Raw genomic sequence first — 15,879 nt, forward strand, 5'->3', positions numbered from 1 at the left:
AGTGCATGAGTGTGCATGCAGAGAGAAAGCGGTCATGGAGCGTATGCAAATGTAGGAAAGCCCAGGGAAGGAGGGCACTGGTTTATGCATGCATAGATTACATGAATATGTGTGAATGCAGGGAGATCCAAAGAAGAAGGGTGCTGGTGGGAGCATGTAGCTGTGTGAGGTGGGAAACAAGGATGCTATGAGTGTGTTATTAGTGAAGGGGTGAAGGCACAGCATGTACACAGCATGGGAGTGAAGGCACAGTGTGTACAAGTAAAGGAAGTTCCACTGAGGTATAATGAAATATGTGAAGAGGAGATGGTGATTAGGAAATCGAACAAGAGTAGCAACAGCCCCAGTGGCTTAACAACTAGAGAAAGAAATTTAGGAAGAACCCACACAAGTGGATCAAACAGTTAAAAGTGACAATAGGAAGTTTATGCCTTCAGACTTTCAAGATTCTGCTGTAGCCTCACAATAAAGTTGAATTCGTTCATTTAGTGCTGTTTCCTGTCAGTTTATCTGTGAAGGCTGATAGGAGATGGGGGAGACATACCCAAGAGCCTGACTTACAATCTTCCATGCCAGTTTCGCACAAGCAGTCAATGGGAAGCCAGTGTCAGACCTGGCTCCCAAAAGGTGTAAAACAATCTAACCAATTTAAAGTTAGATCTTTAATTGTTAGATTGTTAGAAAGTTAAGTTCTTTACCTGCATATACTGTATGGACAGAATCTTGCCAGACTAAAGTTATGCTAGCCTAGCCTAATAGATATACCCTGGGAGATTCTGACTTATAAATTTCTTCCTCCTCCAGTGATCTAGCTCTAGACTGTGCTGTCTCATGTCGCCTCCTCCTTGGAATGCGCTCCCTCCTTGCTGGAAACTGCTGTGATACTGTAATCTATCACAGCCAGAAGAAAAGGTCAACAGGAATCACATGACTGCAGAATATTACAATCAGTTGAGATGGTTGGTAAACTCCCAAATTTTGTCACGTGATTACAGGGCGGCTACAACAGCCAGATTGTTAAGGACTGATCAAAAGACCTTTCATTCAGTGCCTTTGTATCTTTGAATGGTTGCTGAAAGAATTATTATAATTCAAAGACTACCATTATCTTATGAAAAGGCTGAGAACTGTTCCTTCTAAATAACTGAGTCTTAGATTTTTTAATTCTATGGATTGTTTAATTATATAATTACCAAACTTTTCTATCTAAAGATAGAAAAAATTTAACTATTATAGTATTTATTGTATTCATTTTTCCTTTCTCTATTTTCAAGATTCTAAGCTATCTAAATACTAGAATGTCAATAATATGTATATTATACAATCAATATTGTACTGGAATAAAAAATACTTTAATGATAGAGTTAAAAATTTAGAATAGAGATGCTACCTCTCTCTTTCAAATCTTATGATAAGCAAACAAACAAATATGATATTTGCTTATCAATAGGCTTTACACCAGAGGTTAATTCAATGCATATCAGTTTATTCACATCACTGTGTTACAAGATTAAAAGCTTTGAAACTGAACTACTATTTCCCAAAGAACAATTACAGAAAACATTGAATCCATCTCTCCCAGCATTTTCTGGAACTAGTTGAGTGGTGGAAACGTATATAATATTTTTTAAATGAATGTGCTCTTTTTTCCCCCATAAAAAGCCTTTTTCTCTCTCTTATGTTTTTGTTTTGCCTGAACCTGGTTTGAATTTTTTTCTGACTACATCAATGACACAAGGACCCATGAACACCTTCGCTACTGAAGGAGGAAACTTCCTAATCTTGTTGAGCTCCTTTTCTGTTCTACTTCACAAATATGCTCATGTATTCTTTGTTTTGTTTTGTTTTTTGTTTTCTCCTTGGTTCAACAGAAGCAACACAGAGTAAGGGCAAGTCAGTTAAGCACATATAACAAGAATAGGAATAGTTTGTGTACATCCTTAGTAGATACTTTAACTGCTGTAGGAACTTGTTTTACCCCAATGAGATGAACTGTATACTAGCTACGGATAGACTTCAAAAATATAACATCATTTACTCAGAACTCTATAACTGGGAACAAAGTGTAAAACAATAAGGAGATAGCACAACACTGAATTATACAAGTAATCCTCAATTTACGGACTGTCACTTGATCATTTGCTATTACGGAAGACCCAAAGTACTTCTGACACTTGGTGGGGAACATTTTGGGCACTCAGCAACATGGCCACATTTATGACCATTTGCAGAGTCTCACGGTTACACAGTAGCATTGTATGAGTTTTGTTGAAAACCAGCAGTTGCTTCCAGTTTTCAGCAAATCCACGTCCATAGCAAACTACTGGCTTACTTAATGACCAATCATTAATGACAATTATCAATCAAATAATCTAGGGCATTTAATCCTTATACTGTCTCTTTGCTCATGTTTTTGATATCCCATAAATAAAATATTTGCGATTATGTAACTACAGTTTTTCACTAAATCTAAACTAGAAAACAGTAACTTTTTGGATGATGCAGGCTCCATTACTGTCTAACTTGACAACTACATGTATCAAACTCAACAGCCAAACATTGGGGATAACCTGTATATACCATTATAAATCTAAATTAGGCTAAAATATTAAGGATTCTTAATATTTTAGAATGAACAGTTAGAATGAACAGTTAGAATGATAACTGTTTTACTGTTGCTAAGAAACATCTACAGATAGCCTGCAAATCACCCAGGAATCTATCATTCCTCATCCCTGCTTTACTCCATAAAAGTTTATGCCATAATAAATATACTCAATTCTTTCTATGAATATAAAGGACTGTTAAGGGTGAGTTATAGAATTATTTTTTATTATTATATAATTAAAAATTATCTAAGAATGCTATTATAATACATATATTGTATATTATTTGTATCTACACTGGTAACATATTTAGCATCTTATACTGTACACTTGTTAATTTACTAGATTTAGAAAGATCCTTAGTTTTCTTCATTTTTGGTTTTCAGAAATTATTATCAATAGTACATATAATAATACGTATTACATTGTCTATGCACAACATCCCACAGTCAAAGTATACATTCATGTGTTTCCAATGCTTAAAGCAAGAAAATACCTATAGAGCCCAATGCATGCTGCAAATACTCAGTGTTTAAGAAGTACTAACAGGTTTGGGAAAGAGGACAAATCATATGGGAGGAAGAACGGAATGTTCCCTAACATTCTATAGGAGAAACAGAATAGGCAATAGTGTCATATTACTATTTTTCATCTTATCAGTCATATAATCTAGGATGCTTAATTCTTGTGCTATCTTTTATCTTATGTTTTTGGTATCTCATAAATAACAAATTCTTGATTAAATAACAATGGTTTTTCATTACATCTAAATTAGAAAATAACTTTCTGGAGTGGAAAAACTAAACCCATGCTTTCAGGTAGGTTGAGTTTAAAACTGATTTCAAATCCTAAATTGTCCTGATTTTAATAAAATGAAGGAGGAGCAATCTGGTGCCTTCCAAATATTCTGGACTTCAATAATCCCTAAAATCTGCCCATGGTGAATGAACCTTATGAAAGGTGTAATCCAAAACAGGTAGAATGCAAGTAGTGATTGCCTATATCTATAATCAATATCCATTTATCAGTAACTAGGAAACTTCCAACTGTTACATGCCAAATAGGTAGGAAGGAAGAAAGAGGCATGAAGGCAAAATACATAGAAATCGTGTGTGTGTGCATGTGTTCATAATAATTGAAATGGATCATTCTGTTCTCCTGTACCATACAAACTCAGATTCATACTGTGACTCCTACTTCCATTCAATAAATGTAACATTTGGTTGTTGTATTCTTTCTCAAGATCATGTTCCTTAGCATAATAAAATAAAATAAACATTTCACTTATATTGTTTTCAATTTTAAGAGTTCCATTTTCCATTTTAAAATAAGCAATCAGAACTCATATCAAACTATTGCATAAAAATTCATATTAGAACACAGCATTGCATCAACAACTGACATGCGAGATCTGATATCATTCATTATTTATTTATTATTTCAATTTATATAACTGCTTGTTTCAAATGTATAACTTATTTTTTAAGCTATATAACCAGAAAAAAAATCATCCAAGAAAATGACAGGAACATAATTTGGACAAGGATAAGAGTCGAAACCAAATATGCTAAACTTTGTGCCATTAAGTTTATTATCTCGTGTGGTTGATAGACTTCCAAGGGATAAACCCTGAAACTATAAACAAAGTAAAACTCTCTAAGATGAACTAATACAACATTATCTTTTTGGTTCCCGTAGATATAAGTGTGTATTTTTCCAAACCCAAGAATTAGCAATCACTGCTGGGGGAGATGGGGTGGTGGGGAGACTATCCTTTAAAAAAAAAAAAAAGAAAGAAGCAAATCAGCAATTTCTGCCAATTCTATGCAGCAGAGTTTAATAAATATATTGGCCAGAAAGATACATCAGAGTGTTAAGCTATATTTTCTCAGTTGCTAAAGGATACCTTTGACAATATTTTCCACTATACTATAATTTAGGTATTTACCACATGTTCAAACACCTCTGAATGTTAAGAAAAAACAAGCATAACAGGATACACTTAATGAAATAAATATTTCAATTGTCATTCTAATCATAGTTTTTTATGAACATCAAAGTCTTATTTGCATAAAGCACTGTGAATTGGAGAATCGCCATTACCTACTTACTCTGCAATCACTGGAACAACGAAACACTACTTCTTCCTATTTCCAATTATTTTATACTGAAGTGAAAATAGTCTAATCCTCAGGATGCTTTCTTACTTCATTTAACTATTTAGGTAAGGGTATACTGCATAATTTCATAGAATTTCTCTACCAAAGAAATTATAAGTACTGGACAACTAAGGAAGGTGTCAAAACAACTGCAACAGAGATAAATTGAACTACAGATGAGCAATTAATAAAACATTCATTGAATTTGACCAATACTGTTTTATGCCTTTTATTTTTCTAGATTTTTTGAGTATCTGAGAAAGAGGCATAGCTTTTAATGATAATCAGGTATTAACATTTTTGAGACCATTTTGTAATTGTAAACATGCCCTCACTCACAATTTCATATTGGATAAAAGATGCCAAACTATGCAAAACCTGCAATTATGTTTCTAGCAAAATGAAGGAAAGGATTGTGTACAGTTGAAGGGGAAAAACAAACTTTAGCCATCCTTTTGGGAATTGTACATGCTATAAACCATTATATGAACAGATGTTAGATAGTAAGTGTTTGGTCGTGACTTCTGTTTCCTTTAAATACTACTTCTCAGTTCCTGAGTTACAATTTGGGAAGTTTTTAAACAAAATATAATTAGCATGTTAAGTGTTTTGCTCTAGCAACTACTATTGACAAACATCATTTGCGCCTAATAAATGAGGTAAGGCAAATTAACACAACTCTATAGGTTATATTCACAACATAACCTCACAGCACACTTGAAGAATCTAGCTTCTTGTAATGTGAACATAGTCAAGCTAGCACAGCTCAGGATTCATCTATAGAATTCATTAAGGACATTCCTTACAACACTCTCCATCTTGGTACAAGCTAGGCTGGATCAATGTTAGTTACATAAAAGAAAAGTGGTATTTTCCAGTGGAAAATGCAATTTTCTATGAAAATATTGAGATTCAGATAGCAAGGAAGACTGAAGAAATTTGACAGCATGCAGAATTTCAAATACCGTGCTCCTTTCCCATCCAGCTGCAAGGCTCTCTGCCTCCATGGCCATTTCAATTGAAGCCTCCCCAGCAAACCAAGTTGTATGTGTGCTTTAATGCTTAGGGAGAAATATCAAACTTCTTGAAGTAGATATTCCTAGCAGTAACACCTGCTTTGTGCTCCTTGTCATCTCACAAACCTGCCCTCTCTTCTCCAGTTATAGTGGCTAAATTTTTCTTCACCAAATGTGGAGATTTGCTAGAGAGGAGAAAAAGTAGCTAAGCTTTCCATTTTCTCATAACATCAAGCAGAGATTTTCTTCTGCCCTTTATTGTTTTTCTTCAACAATAGGAAGGAAACACATTACTGATGATGTTGGGAAAAGTTGGATATTTCAATTTTGGGTTATTGTAATTGGCAATTGGTTCAGCTTATTGCTTTTGGTACCCCCTACAAAAGTAGATATTTTTCAAAAATTAGATTCACCCTGACTCTTCTGACTTCTTGTAAGGCCTTAAAGACTTGCCACTGGGCTTGGGGATTGGGATGTGTGGTTAAATCTCTACAATGGTTATGTTGATTGTCATTGACAATTCTTGTTATACCTTGGCTACTGACTGTGCTATTGAATACTTTTTTGCTTCATTTTTATATATATATTTGTATTATGTTTTTATATAGTTTTAACTACTGTGCCTGCCCAGGAGTACGTATTTGAGATAGGTGCTATACAAATTGAAACAATGAATGAATGAATGAATGAATGAATGAATGAATGAATGAATACCAGATTAAGAGTTATATGTGAACACGGAACAAGGTATTGGAGGAGACATGAAGAATATTGCAGGTGGATTTCAGCATAAATGACAGGACCCTTTCTTCTTCTTTTTTCAATTATTAAATATAGGGATTAGGGAAGGATATAGGATAAAGTGAAGCATGTTGTCAGGGATTTTAGGGATTGTTTTTGTTCTCCGGTAGAATGGGCTATGGTAGCTTCTTGGCACTTGGGAAGTGATATTGTTTTTTCTATTTATGCTATTATACTATTGTTTTAAATCTTGTTAACTGTTTTGTAGGTTTGTAAGACATGTATGAGTGGCATATAAGCCTGCTAAAATATATACAGTAAGTGCATTCCATTCAAGTCTATGCAGAAGTCTATGAGTTTGACTGTTTTACTCAAACCATTACCAAGGATTGTTTTACTCTTTAGTAAAAATGCATAGAGTTGCAGTTATATAGCATAAGAGCTTTGGTATTTTATAAATGTCAAGGATAGCTAAATTTTGAGGACATTTTTATCTACAACTGATTCTTCATCATCATCATTCATAATATAAATAAATTTTAAAAGTTGATTTATTTATTTATGTGATCTCAATATCTTTCTCATGACAGTATAATACAAGTTTACTTTAGTAAATAATAATAAAGCACCTTTTGGGAAAAATAATCATTAACTTCTTCCTATATTGTTTATCAAAAGGACTAAGTTGCCCATTAATGAAGTTTTACTAAGATACTTGATAACTTTATCAGCAACATAATCTTGGGTATATACAAGTTACATTTCTATATACCTACTGTCTTGAGTCAAAAACAATTCCTTGTACTATACTATTGTAACAAACTGTTGCTCAGCTTGAACTCCAGCATTATTGCTTTTATTTTTATTTTCAAGTATAAGGGGAGATTCGATATTCTAGTTTGCAATAAATAGCTTTTGCCTCTATATGCAATTTCATTTTCAGTAACTAAAACCATTTTTGTCCATTGTTATCTTCATGCTAAATTAACTTGACATATACATATACTACTGGTGACTGTACTGATTTTTTACATTACATGCGTTTATATCCTGTTTTGAGTTGGAATGAGTCAAAGTATGTAGTATATAGTCTGCCTTAATTTTACTTTCACTAACCTAAAGTCATTCAATGAGTTCTATGATCTAACAGAAAAAAGAACCTGAATCTCTCCAGACCAAGAAACTGAAGGACTCTAGAATTTGTATATTAAGAATAAGAATTAATTTTACCATTTCTCAGTGCAGATTAATATTTTCTTTGCTTAATATCATTGAATTAGTAGGCATATGCCTCCTGTTTGCTTGAAATCTTTTGCTTTTATAATTCTAATTCCCATCTATTTTTTAAATGCGTGGAAGTATTACTACATTTGTATCACACTAAATAGTTATACTAATTTGACTCATAGGAGGCTTTATTTATTTAGATTTATCCTTCACCTTTCTAATCAATCAAGAATCAAGGGGGCCCTGGCCTGAAGACACTGCACAAATGTAATGGTCATCATATCTAGGAATTACTAAGTGAAAGAATAAAGCATTCAGGTACACAGCCATATCATTACTCTGCTTATAAAAATGTTAAAATCTGACACATCAGATTTTAAACAAATGCAAAGTAGACCATTTTTAAAAAGTTTTCAGAGTTTATGATGTAGTTGATGTAAGTTTAAGGTCAACCCTATTTAAGGTAAACCCTATTTTAAGGCTCAAATAATTATATTATTTCTTCTCCAAAATCAGAATAAAATTGCATTTCTGTGCCATGAACAAAGAAAGTACTGGATAGCTGCATCTGGTCTGTGGATTATCTGGACAATAAGGTAACCTAAACCTCAAAATAGTGTTGTTTTGCCTAGAGGTTAAAGAGCACATTATGAGTAAACCAGGTCTATTATATACTTTAGTCATAATTATTAATGCTGACATTTTAATTTTGCTGACAAAGCAAAAGCAAAAAACATATTGGTACAAATCGAGGGGAAGGTGGTATTCAAGTTGGACAGCAATTGGGATCAGAATTTCCATTGTCAAGAAATGTGGCCATAAAACATTACATCATGCTTAGTGATGGCAATCCCAACAACCCCAGGACCACACAAGTCTTTAAGCGACAACCTCATGAGACATAAAAATGAGAAGAGATTTGAGTCCTAGGCAAGTAAGCCAGCAAATAAATGCTGTGTATGAGACTTGAGGGGGGAAGCTGCTGCAGTTCCATGGGCAGGTACCACAAAGGAGTGCAGGTAGCTGGGTTGGTACTATGAAGTATAGGTGGCTCTGCGGGTGTTTTGAGTGGGCAAAAGAGCAGTGGGACAACTTGTGAGCCTCCTGTCTACTTCCCATTGACTTTGTTTGTGGGAAGATGACTGGGAAGATATAAAAGCTGGTCATGTAACTGCAGGGAAACTGTGACTACAGGAACTTCCAGGACCTTTCTTAAGTCCCTTTAGTTTAGTGCCATTATAACAGTGAATGGTCACTAAATTAGTAGTCAAAATAAAAGGCTACCTGTGATGGAAATAGTCAATAGCCTTATGTTAGTAGTTTATAGTGAGATCCAGTGTCATCTAGTGGCTAAAGCACCAGAGTAGAAACCAGAGAAATGTGAGTTCTAGTTCCACCTTACATATGAAATCCAGCTGGATAACTTTAGGCTGGGGGTTGACTTTAGGAGGGGGGTTAAGTTCTACTGGTTGATTTTGGAGTGCTTTACAGTAGATCAACAATTAATTCAGAAGCCCATTGTTTTATCAAAAGGAACTAAAGGCTTCTTCCATCAAAAAAATTAAAGTAAAAAACAATAATAGGATGAAAGCATTATAAAAATGGAATTGGAAGTGCTTTTACTTATGGAGATGCAAGATATAAATGAAATAAAAAAAGAATGGTGTTGAATAATAGGAGTCTTGTTAACGATTACAAGATTATTGATTTTCAGACAACTTTATGGCAAAAGGTCTTAGGAATATGTAAAAAATGATATAGATCCACAAATTTACATGAAACAACTTGATACTTTATGTTTACTATGAGAAACTTGGTAACAGGATGTTAGACACTAAACAAATTGTAGAAATTTGCTATAGATGATTAGTAATTAGGTGGCCTGGAAGTTAACCTCACAATTTAAAAAGGAAATTGCTTCTTTTTTTAAATTAAAAGTGTTTTCCTCCAAAATTCTTATATGAAATCTTCATGCAAGTAAGATAGGGAAGAAACAGGTTTAGGTATTTTATTTTAGAAGTTTTATTAACCAGTGACTTTTGAACTATTTTCATAGCTTTGAAACAGACATTCTTTCCAATTTTTTCAGCACAGATGTATCCATATAAACAATCGATTTACTAATCTCAGCTATATAAAAATATAGAGTATCAGCGACAGTCAAGAAATTAAGTGTCCTTAATGGCTTAATGAGACTGTGAATCAGTGAAAATGAGAGTAGCAGAGGACATACCTTGGAACTGCTCCCAAAACAATCAAGTTGGCTTTTTGTTTGTTGTTTCCAATTACAGCATTTTTCATATCTCTGTAAATCCAGAAAGAGAAAAACCCTAGTAAATTATGCTGAGATACTACTAGCTCAGTTTTGCAGAATGTAGCACCATTTATGTGCTACATCTAAGTACTGAACAGGAAAAAATAACATCCCCATTATTAATATAAATATGTGACATTTCTCTAATACCAGCTATTCAAACCACAGAAGTGTGAACTTGATCATTTATTATAAAGCCAACTGGCATATAGATCAGATAGCAGTATCAAAGTGTTAAATTAGGATAGAGTTAGAAGTAAAAATTTAAAAATAAAACATAAAAATCCCAATATGGCCACTATTCCTACTTTACAGTGGCTGCATTTGAGTATGAGGCTAAAAAAAAAGGCTAAAAATTTAATTTGGTTTACTTTACACTGTCATATGGCATTATATTCAATTACAACATCTTTTGATGTTACAATTTCGTCCTATTATATTGGCAATATCTGAAACACCTAAATGTTTATTTGTAAAGAAAGTTTTTCCTAAATCTACAGTTAAATGTTTTATACAACTGAAAAGCTGTACCAAGATTGAGATGGAGATATTTCAGGCAACTTTAAATGACTAATAATAGGAAATCAATGCAATAAAATTGATTTTAAGAAATCAATGAGCTAATAACTTAAATAAATGTTGAACCATTATCCTAATGAACACATCAATGCGATGTTAAATTATATTTCAAACATTTGGAACCTGCCAATTAATCATGTGGCAGCTGCTTTTAAGAAGACTATTTTACTCCAATGGAGATTCTAATGCTATGATTTAAAACCCTGGATGGAAAACATGCATTCACTTTAATGCCTACATAATATTTATCAAAGTAGTAGAAAGTCTATTAAATTTTACTCTTATGGCCAATATTGTTTTGGATTTGTTACTAACATGTGTTCTTGCTTTTTTATTTCCTTTTAATATTTTTTATTTGGGCTTCTTCTTTCATTCTGTTTATAGATTTGAAGCAATAAAAATAATACAGGTAGTCCTTGACTTACAACAGTCCATTTAGTGACCATTTGAGGTTACAATGGCACTGAAAAAAATGACTTAAGATCATTTTTCACTTTTATCATGTTGCAGCATCACATGATTTACATTCTCATGATTGACAACTAGTTCATATTTATGATGGTTACAGTGTCCTGGAGTCATGTGATCATATTCTGGCAAGCAAAGTCAATGGGGAAGCCAAATTCACTTAATAACCGTGTTACTAATTTAAGAACTGCAGTGATTCGCTTAACAAATATGGCAAGAAAAGTCATCAAATAGGGCAAAACTCACTCAACAAATTTTTCATTTAGAAACATAATGCTGGGTCCAATTGTGGTCGTAATTCAAGGACTACTTGTATTAAAAACTAAATTTGGGAGTAACCATAAACAAAATATTCTTATATATGAACTCAATTACTCCATCTTGGCTCCTCCTGCCAGAGATCACACTGTGCATGCATTGTTTGCAAATTTGAAAGCTGTTTTCTTTCCAAAACCAGCTGCAGTACACTTTTATGAATCAACTCCAATATTAATTTTCATGCAATTCTAAAGAAAGCATGGTCAGAGCCATTTCAAATATGTTTAGCTATCTTCAATAGCAGTAATAACTAAGAAATAGTAATCAAGCACTGTTTATCAATAAGGTGTTTATGTTGCAAATGAACAGTCACAATGCAGTTGGCATGAAACATTGAATATTGAGTTGATACATTGTTTGCATTTTTAGGATAGTCCAAAACCCAGGATTTGCCTATCTCAACTGTAGCTGGACATAAGGTTACAAAAATACTTATTTTCCTTAAGTGATAGAAAACGCTGATGAAGCTTAGCTCATTTCATCTTCACTAATACCTATGAGTCAGTACTTCTGAGTAATTACTGATTTGCTTTTAGAAGTCTTCCTAAATTTTCAATTCACAAAGTGCAAAGCAAAAACAGCTAAAAATCAACCACATTCTTAAATTAAAGTGTTCTCACTTGCTTTCCCTCTCCAGCCTTAGCTGAACTTCTCATTCTTACTCATGCCGGATAGCATTTTTTGAAGTTCAGTTCCTCTGCGAACACAAGCTAAGAATGCAATGTAAATTCTTAATTTCAAGTTACATATATTCCAATATAAAAAACATCAGAATATAATTTCAAAAACAATGCACTATTCAGAAAAAGCACATATAAATATCATCTGCCAAACCATTAAAATATAAGGAAAAGGTATGTTGCTGAAACATTCCATCACAGCCTACACACACACACACACACACAAAGAAAGAAAAATAAATAAATGCCTAACACTGAGGTCCTCCAAATTTGGCGGCTGAGCAGTGGGGCGATCTCCTACTGACAAATCAAAGCTGGCTCTTTAGCAGTGAGTTCCCCACATTTAAACAGGAGCAACTAGAAATGACTAAAGACAACAATCCTGTACCTGTCTGGAAAGAGGAATCTCGATGGGGCCATCATCTGGACTATATTGTCAATCGTTTTAAATTTTCTACACGTTATTTTCTTGATAAAAATACAGGAATGATTTACTAGACAGTATGAACTGATGCCTTTGCCACTGTCACATGATCATCTTCTGCCAGCATCTTCCTATGTTGCTCATCTTCCTATGTTGCTGCTGCTCCATGCATGTGCCTGCTTGCTTTAGCTAGGCTGCTGGGATGATGTTCATGCTCGTGTGTGTGTGTGTGTGTGTGTGTGTTTGTGTATGTGTAATTTTTATTGATATCTTTAAAGAAAAAATTAAAAAGTAATGCAAACTATTAGTAAGAAAGAAAAAAAGCAAATGCAAAAGAAGGACAAAAGAAAAGAAGAAAAAGGTAAGGAAAAATAGAAAAGAAAAAGAACAAAGAAGTGGCTTCCAATATTCTTCACAGCAGTTATTAATATATTTTAACCTCACTCTAAAGTTCTATCATATTACTTTTCTTTCTATAATCTATCCTGTCTATATATCATACTTTATATTTACACACAAATTCTATAAGAGGTTTCCAATCACCAACAAATATAGATAGTAACTTTTCTGTAATCAAAGAAACCAATTTATCCATTTCAACAAAATCTGTTAACTTCATCAACCCTTCCTCCATAATAAGTAGTGTTGAATCTTTCCATCTTTATTTATATAATAATCTCTCCATAGTAGTCATATATTGAAATAATATTATTTTTTCTAACTGTTTATCCATTAGTCCTAAAAGGAAAAGTTCTGTCTTCAATTAACCATTGATCTTTAAAATTCTCTGTATCAAAATATGCATTTGAATCAAATTGTTTACCTTTTTATATGTCCACCAAGCATTATAAAATGTTCCTTCCTATTGTGCATATTTCCAACATACATTTGGAGTGCTTTACACAATCTTTATACATTCTTTGGCATCATGTACCAACAATACATCTTTTTATAAAATTTATTTCTGGGATCACAACACAATATCAATTTCAATCCTTTTAGCCATGTATTTTTCCACTGATCCATCTGCATATTATAATCATAATTCTTAGTCTACTTTATCATACATTTTAACTTATTCTTCCTGTGTTTCAAATGACAACAAAGCTTATACATTTTAGCAGTTAGATGTTCATCATCAGTATACAATTGTATTTCAAATTCAGTCTTATTTTCCTCTATATCATGTTATTTTTATCCATTTTAAATCTTTTTGAGACCTATAAATAGAAAAACCACTGACAACTATATCCTTTTGCTATTAATTGCTCTATTGATTTCATTTTAAATTCCCTTTGATGGTTTTCCAGTACGTCCCAGTACATCAACTAAATTTCCAGATAGGTCTGCCAGTTCTCTTCTATATCATTCCTGAGCTGGTTATCCATAAATGTGTTTTTGGGCACCAACTGAGTTTATATCTATTCCATATTCCCAATATCACATATCTAATAAGATTTTTAAAGTTTACATTAATTTTAACTTTATCATACCATTAAGGTACATGTCATCAAAACATGAGGTTGTCACCTAACTGTAAAAGTCTCATTTTTCAGCAATATTCATTCTTTCATCCCTATCAAACAACAAGCAATTAAATACAATTTCAAATCTAATAAATCCAGTTTTCTTTCTTTTGCATCTTGCAACACTTTATATTTAACTTTAACTTTTTTCTCTAATATAAAATTTAGATATATTTATGCCATTGTTTAAATGGTACATTGTTTAAATGGTACATTGTTTAAACGGTACATTTAAACAGGCGATCTTTGAAATAAATCCATTCATAGCAAAAGATTCTAAGATTATCTAAGATTATCTAAGATTCTCCCCAAGAGTGACAATTCTTTTTCAATGAATTCCTCAAACATTTTCTGCAACATCCCTGGTGAAATAATCTTGCCTGCAAATTGTTCTAGTGATTCTCTGTGTCCTTCTAATTTAGCAGCTTTTCTTCTGTCTGCCAAGGTGAAAAAGTGAAAGTATGTCAATTTCTGTGATGAAAGTAAAAGGCAAGCTTCTCCTTGTTTTACTCTTTTATTTATCTCCATCTGCTCTCTGTAGTTACAATCCCACAGCTTAGCTCATACTATCCATATCTTATTTTGTAAAATAGAGCAATTACAGGCAGTTCTCGACTTACAACAGTTCATTTAATGACTGCTTGAAGTTACAACAGCACTGAAAAAAATGACTGATAACTGTTTTTCACACTTACGACAATTGCAGCATCCCCATGGTCATGTGATCTAAATTACTTGGCAACTGGTTCTTATTTATGACAGTTGCAATAACCCAGGGTCACGTGATTGTCTTTTATGGCTTCTGACAAGCAAAATCAATGGGGAAGCCAGATTCACTTAACAATTATGTTACTAATTTAGCAACTGCAATGATTCATTCAACAACTGTAACAAGAAAGTTCATAAAATGGAGTAAAACTCCTTTAACAAACGTCTCACTTAGCAACAGAAGTTTGGATTCAATTATGCTGATAAATTGAAGATGGTTGTAAGTTGAGGACTACTGATATTATTATGGAAATATCAGTTACATTAAGTAATATGAAAGGTTTCATAATATCAGATACCAATGGAAACCAACATCATCAGTGTATAAGCAAATAATGTTAAGCATTCCAGAAAAAAATTAAGAACAAAAGTTAAACATATTATCTACACTTTCATAATAATATTACATTGCATATAATTCAACTTAGAACATGGTCAATCTTCAAGTGCTTGGCAACATGGCTGCATTTTCTACATTCTGCAGTCAGATTTTACAAAGGTTTTCTTGAAAACTAGGACTTATTTCCAGTTTTCGGTAAAATCACACCCATAGCAAACCACTGGCTTGCTTTAGCAACCACAGTGTTCGCTTAACAACTCCAGCAGTTACTTAATGCTTGTTGGTAAAAAGAGGTCAAATCAGGTCAATCACATGACCAACCCATTTTATGACTGTCACAATATACCACATAATGGATAAGCTCCATTATGGTCGAATGTTGAGGACTTCCTGTATCTGTGGGTGTTACAGAAACCAAAATAGAAAAGGATTACCTAAAAACAAATTGTGAGTTTCTAGTACAGATGGTCCTTGATTACAACCACTCATTTAGTCACCATTTGAAGTTATAACAGCATTGAAAAAAGTGACTTATGATTTTTTTCCACACTTACGACATTGAATATCCCCATAGTTACATGATCAAAATTCAGGTGTTACACAACTGGCATGTGTTTATGATAGTTGTACTGTCAAGGTCAATAGGGAAAGTTGGATGCACTTAATGACATGATTCAACTAACAATTGCAGGGATCTGATTAACAATTCGCAA

The 15,879-nt window shown here is 33.1% G+C and overlaps 1 protein-coding gene across 2 annotated transcripts in view; it reads right to left on the bottom strand.

The window, feature by feature from the left end:
• Positions 1-15,879, bottom strand: part of ARMC8 (armadillo repeat containing 8) — a 55,532-nt gene that overhangs the window by 30,748 nt on the left and 8,905 nt on the right. Inside the window, exon 3 of one of the 2 annotated variants that reach the window (XM_032225201.1) lies at positions 9,983-10,054. The exons of the other annotated variant lie outside the window; for it this stretch is intronic. Coding sequence (XP_032081092.1) covers positions 9,983-10,054 — 72 coding nt within the window. The remainder of the gene's footprint in view (positions 1-9,982; positions 10,055-15,879) is intronic. 2 annotated transcript variants of the gene reach the window in all.

The sequence above is a fragment of the Thamnophis elegans genome, chromosome 10 (assembly GCF_009769535.1).
Source record: "Thamnophis elegans isolate rThaEle1 chromosome 10, rThaEle1.pri, whole genome shotgun sequence".
In the NCBI taxonomy this organism is placed as follows: domain Eukaryota; kingdom Metazoa; phylum Chordata; class Lepidosauria; order Squamata; family Colubridae; genus Thamnophis; species Thamnophis elegans.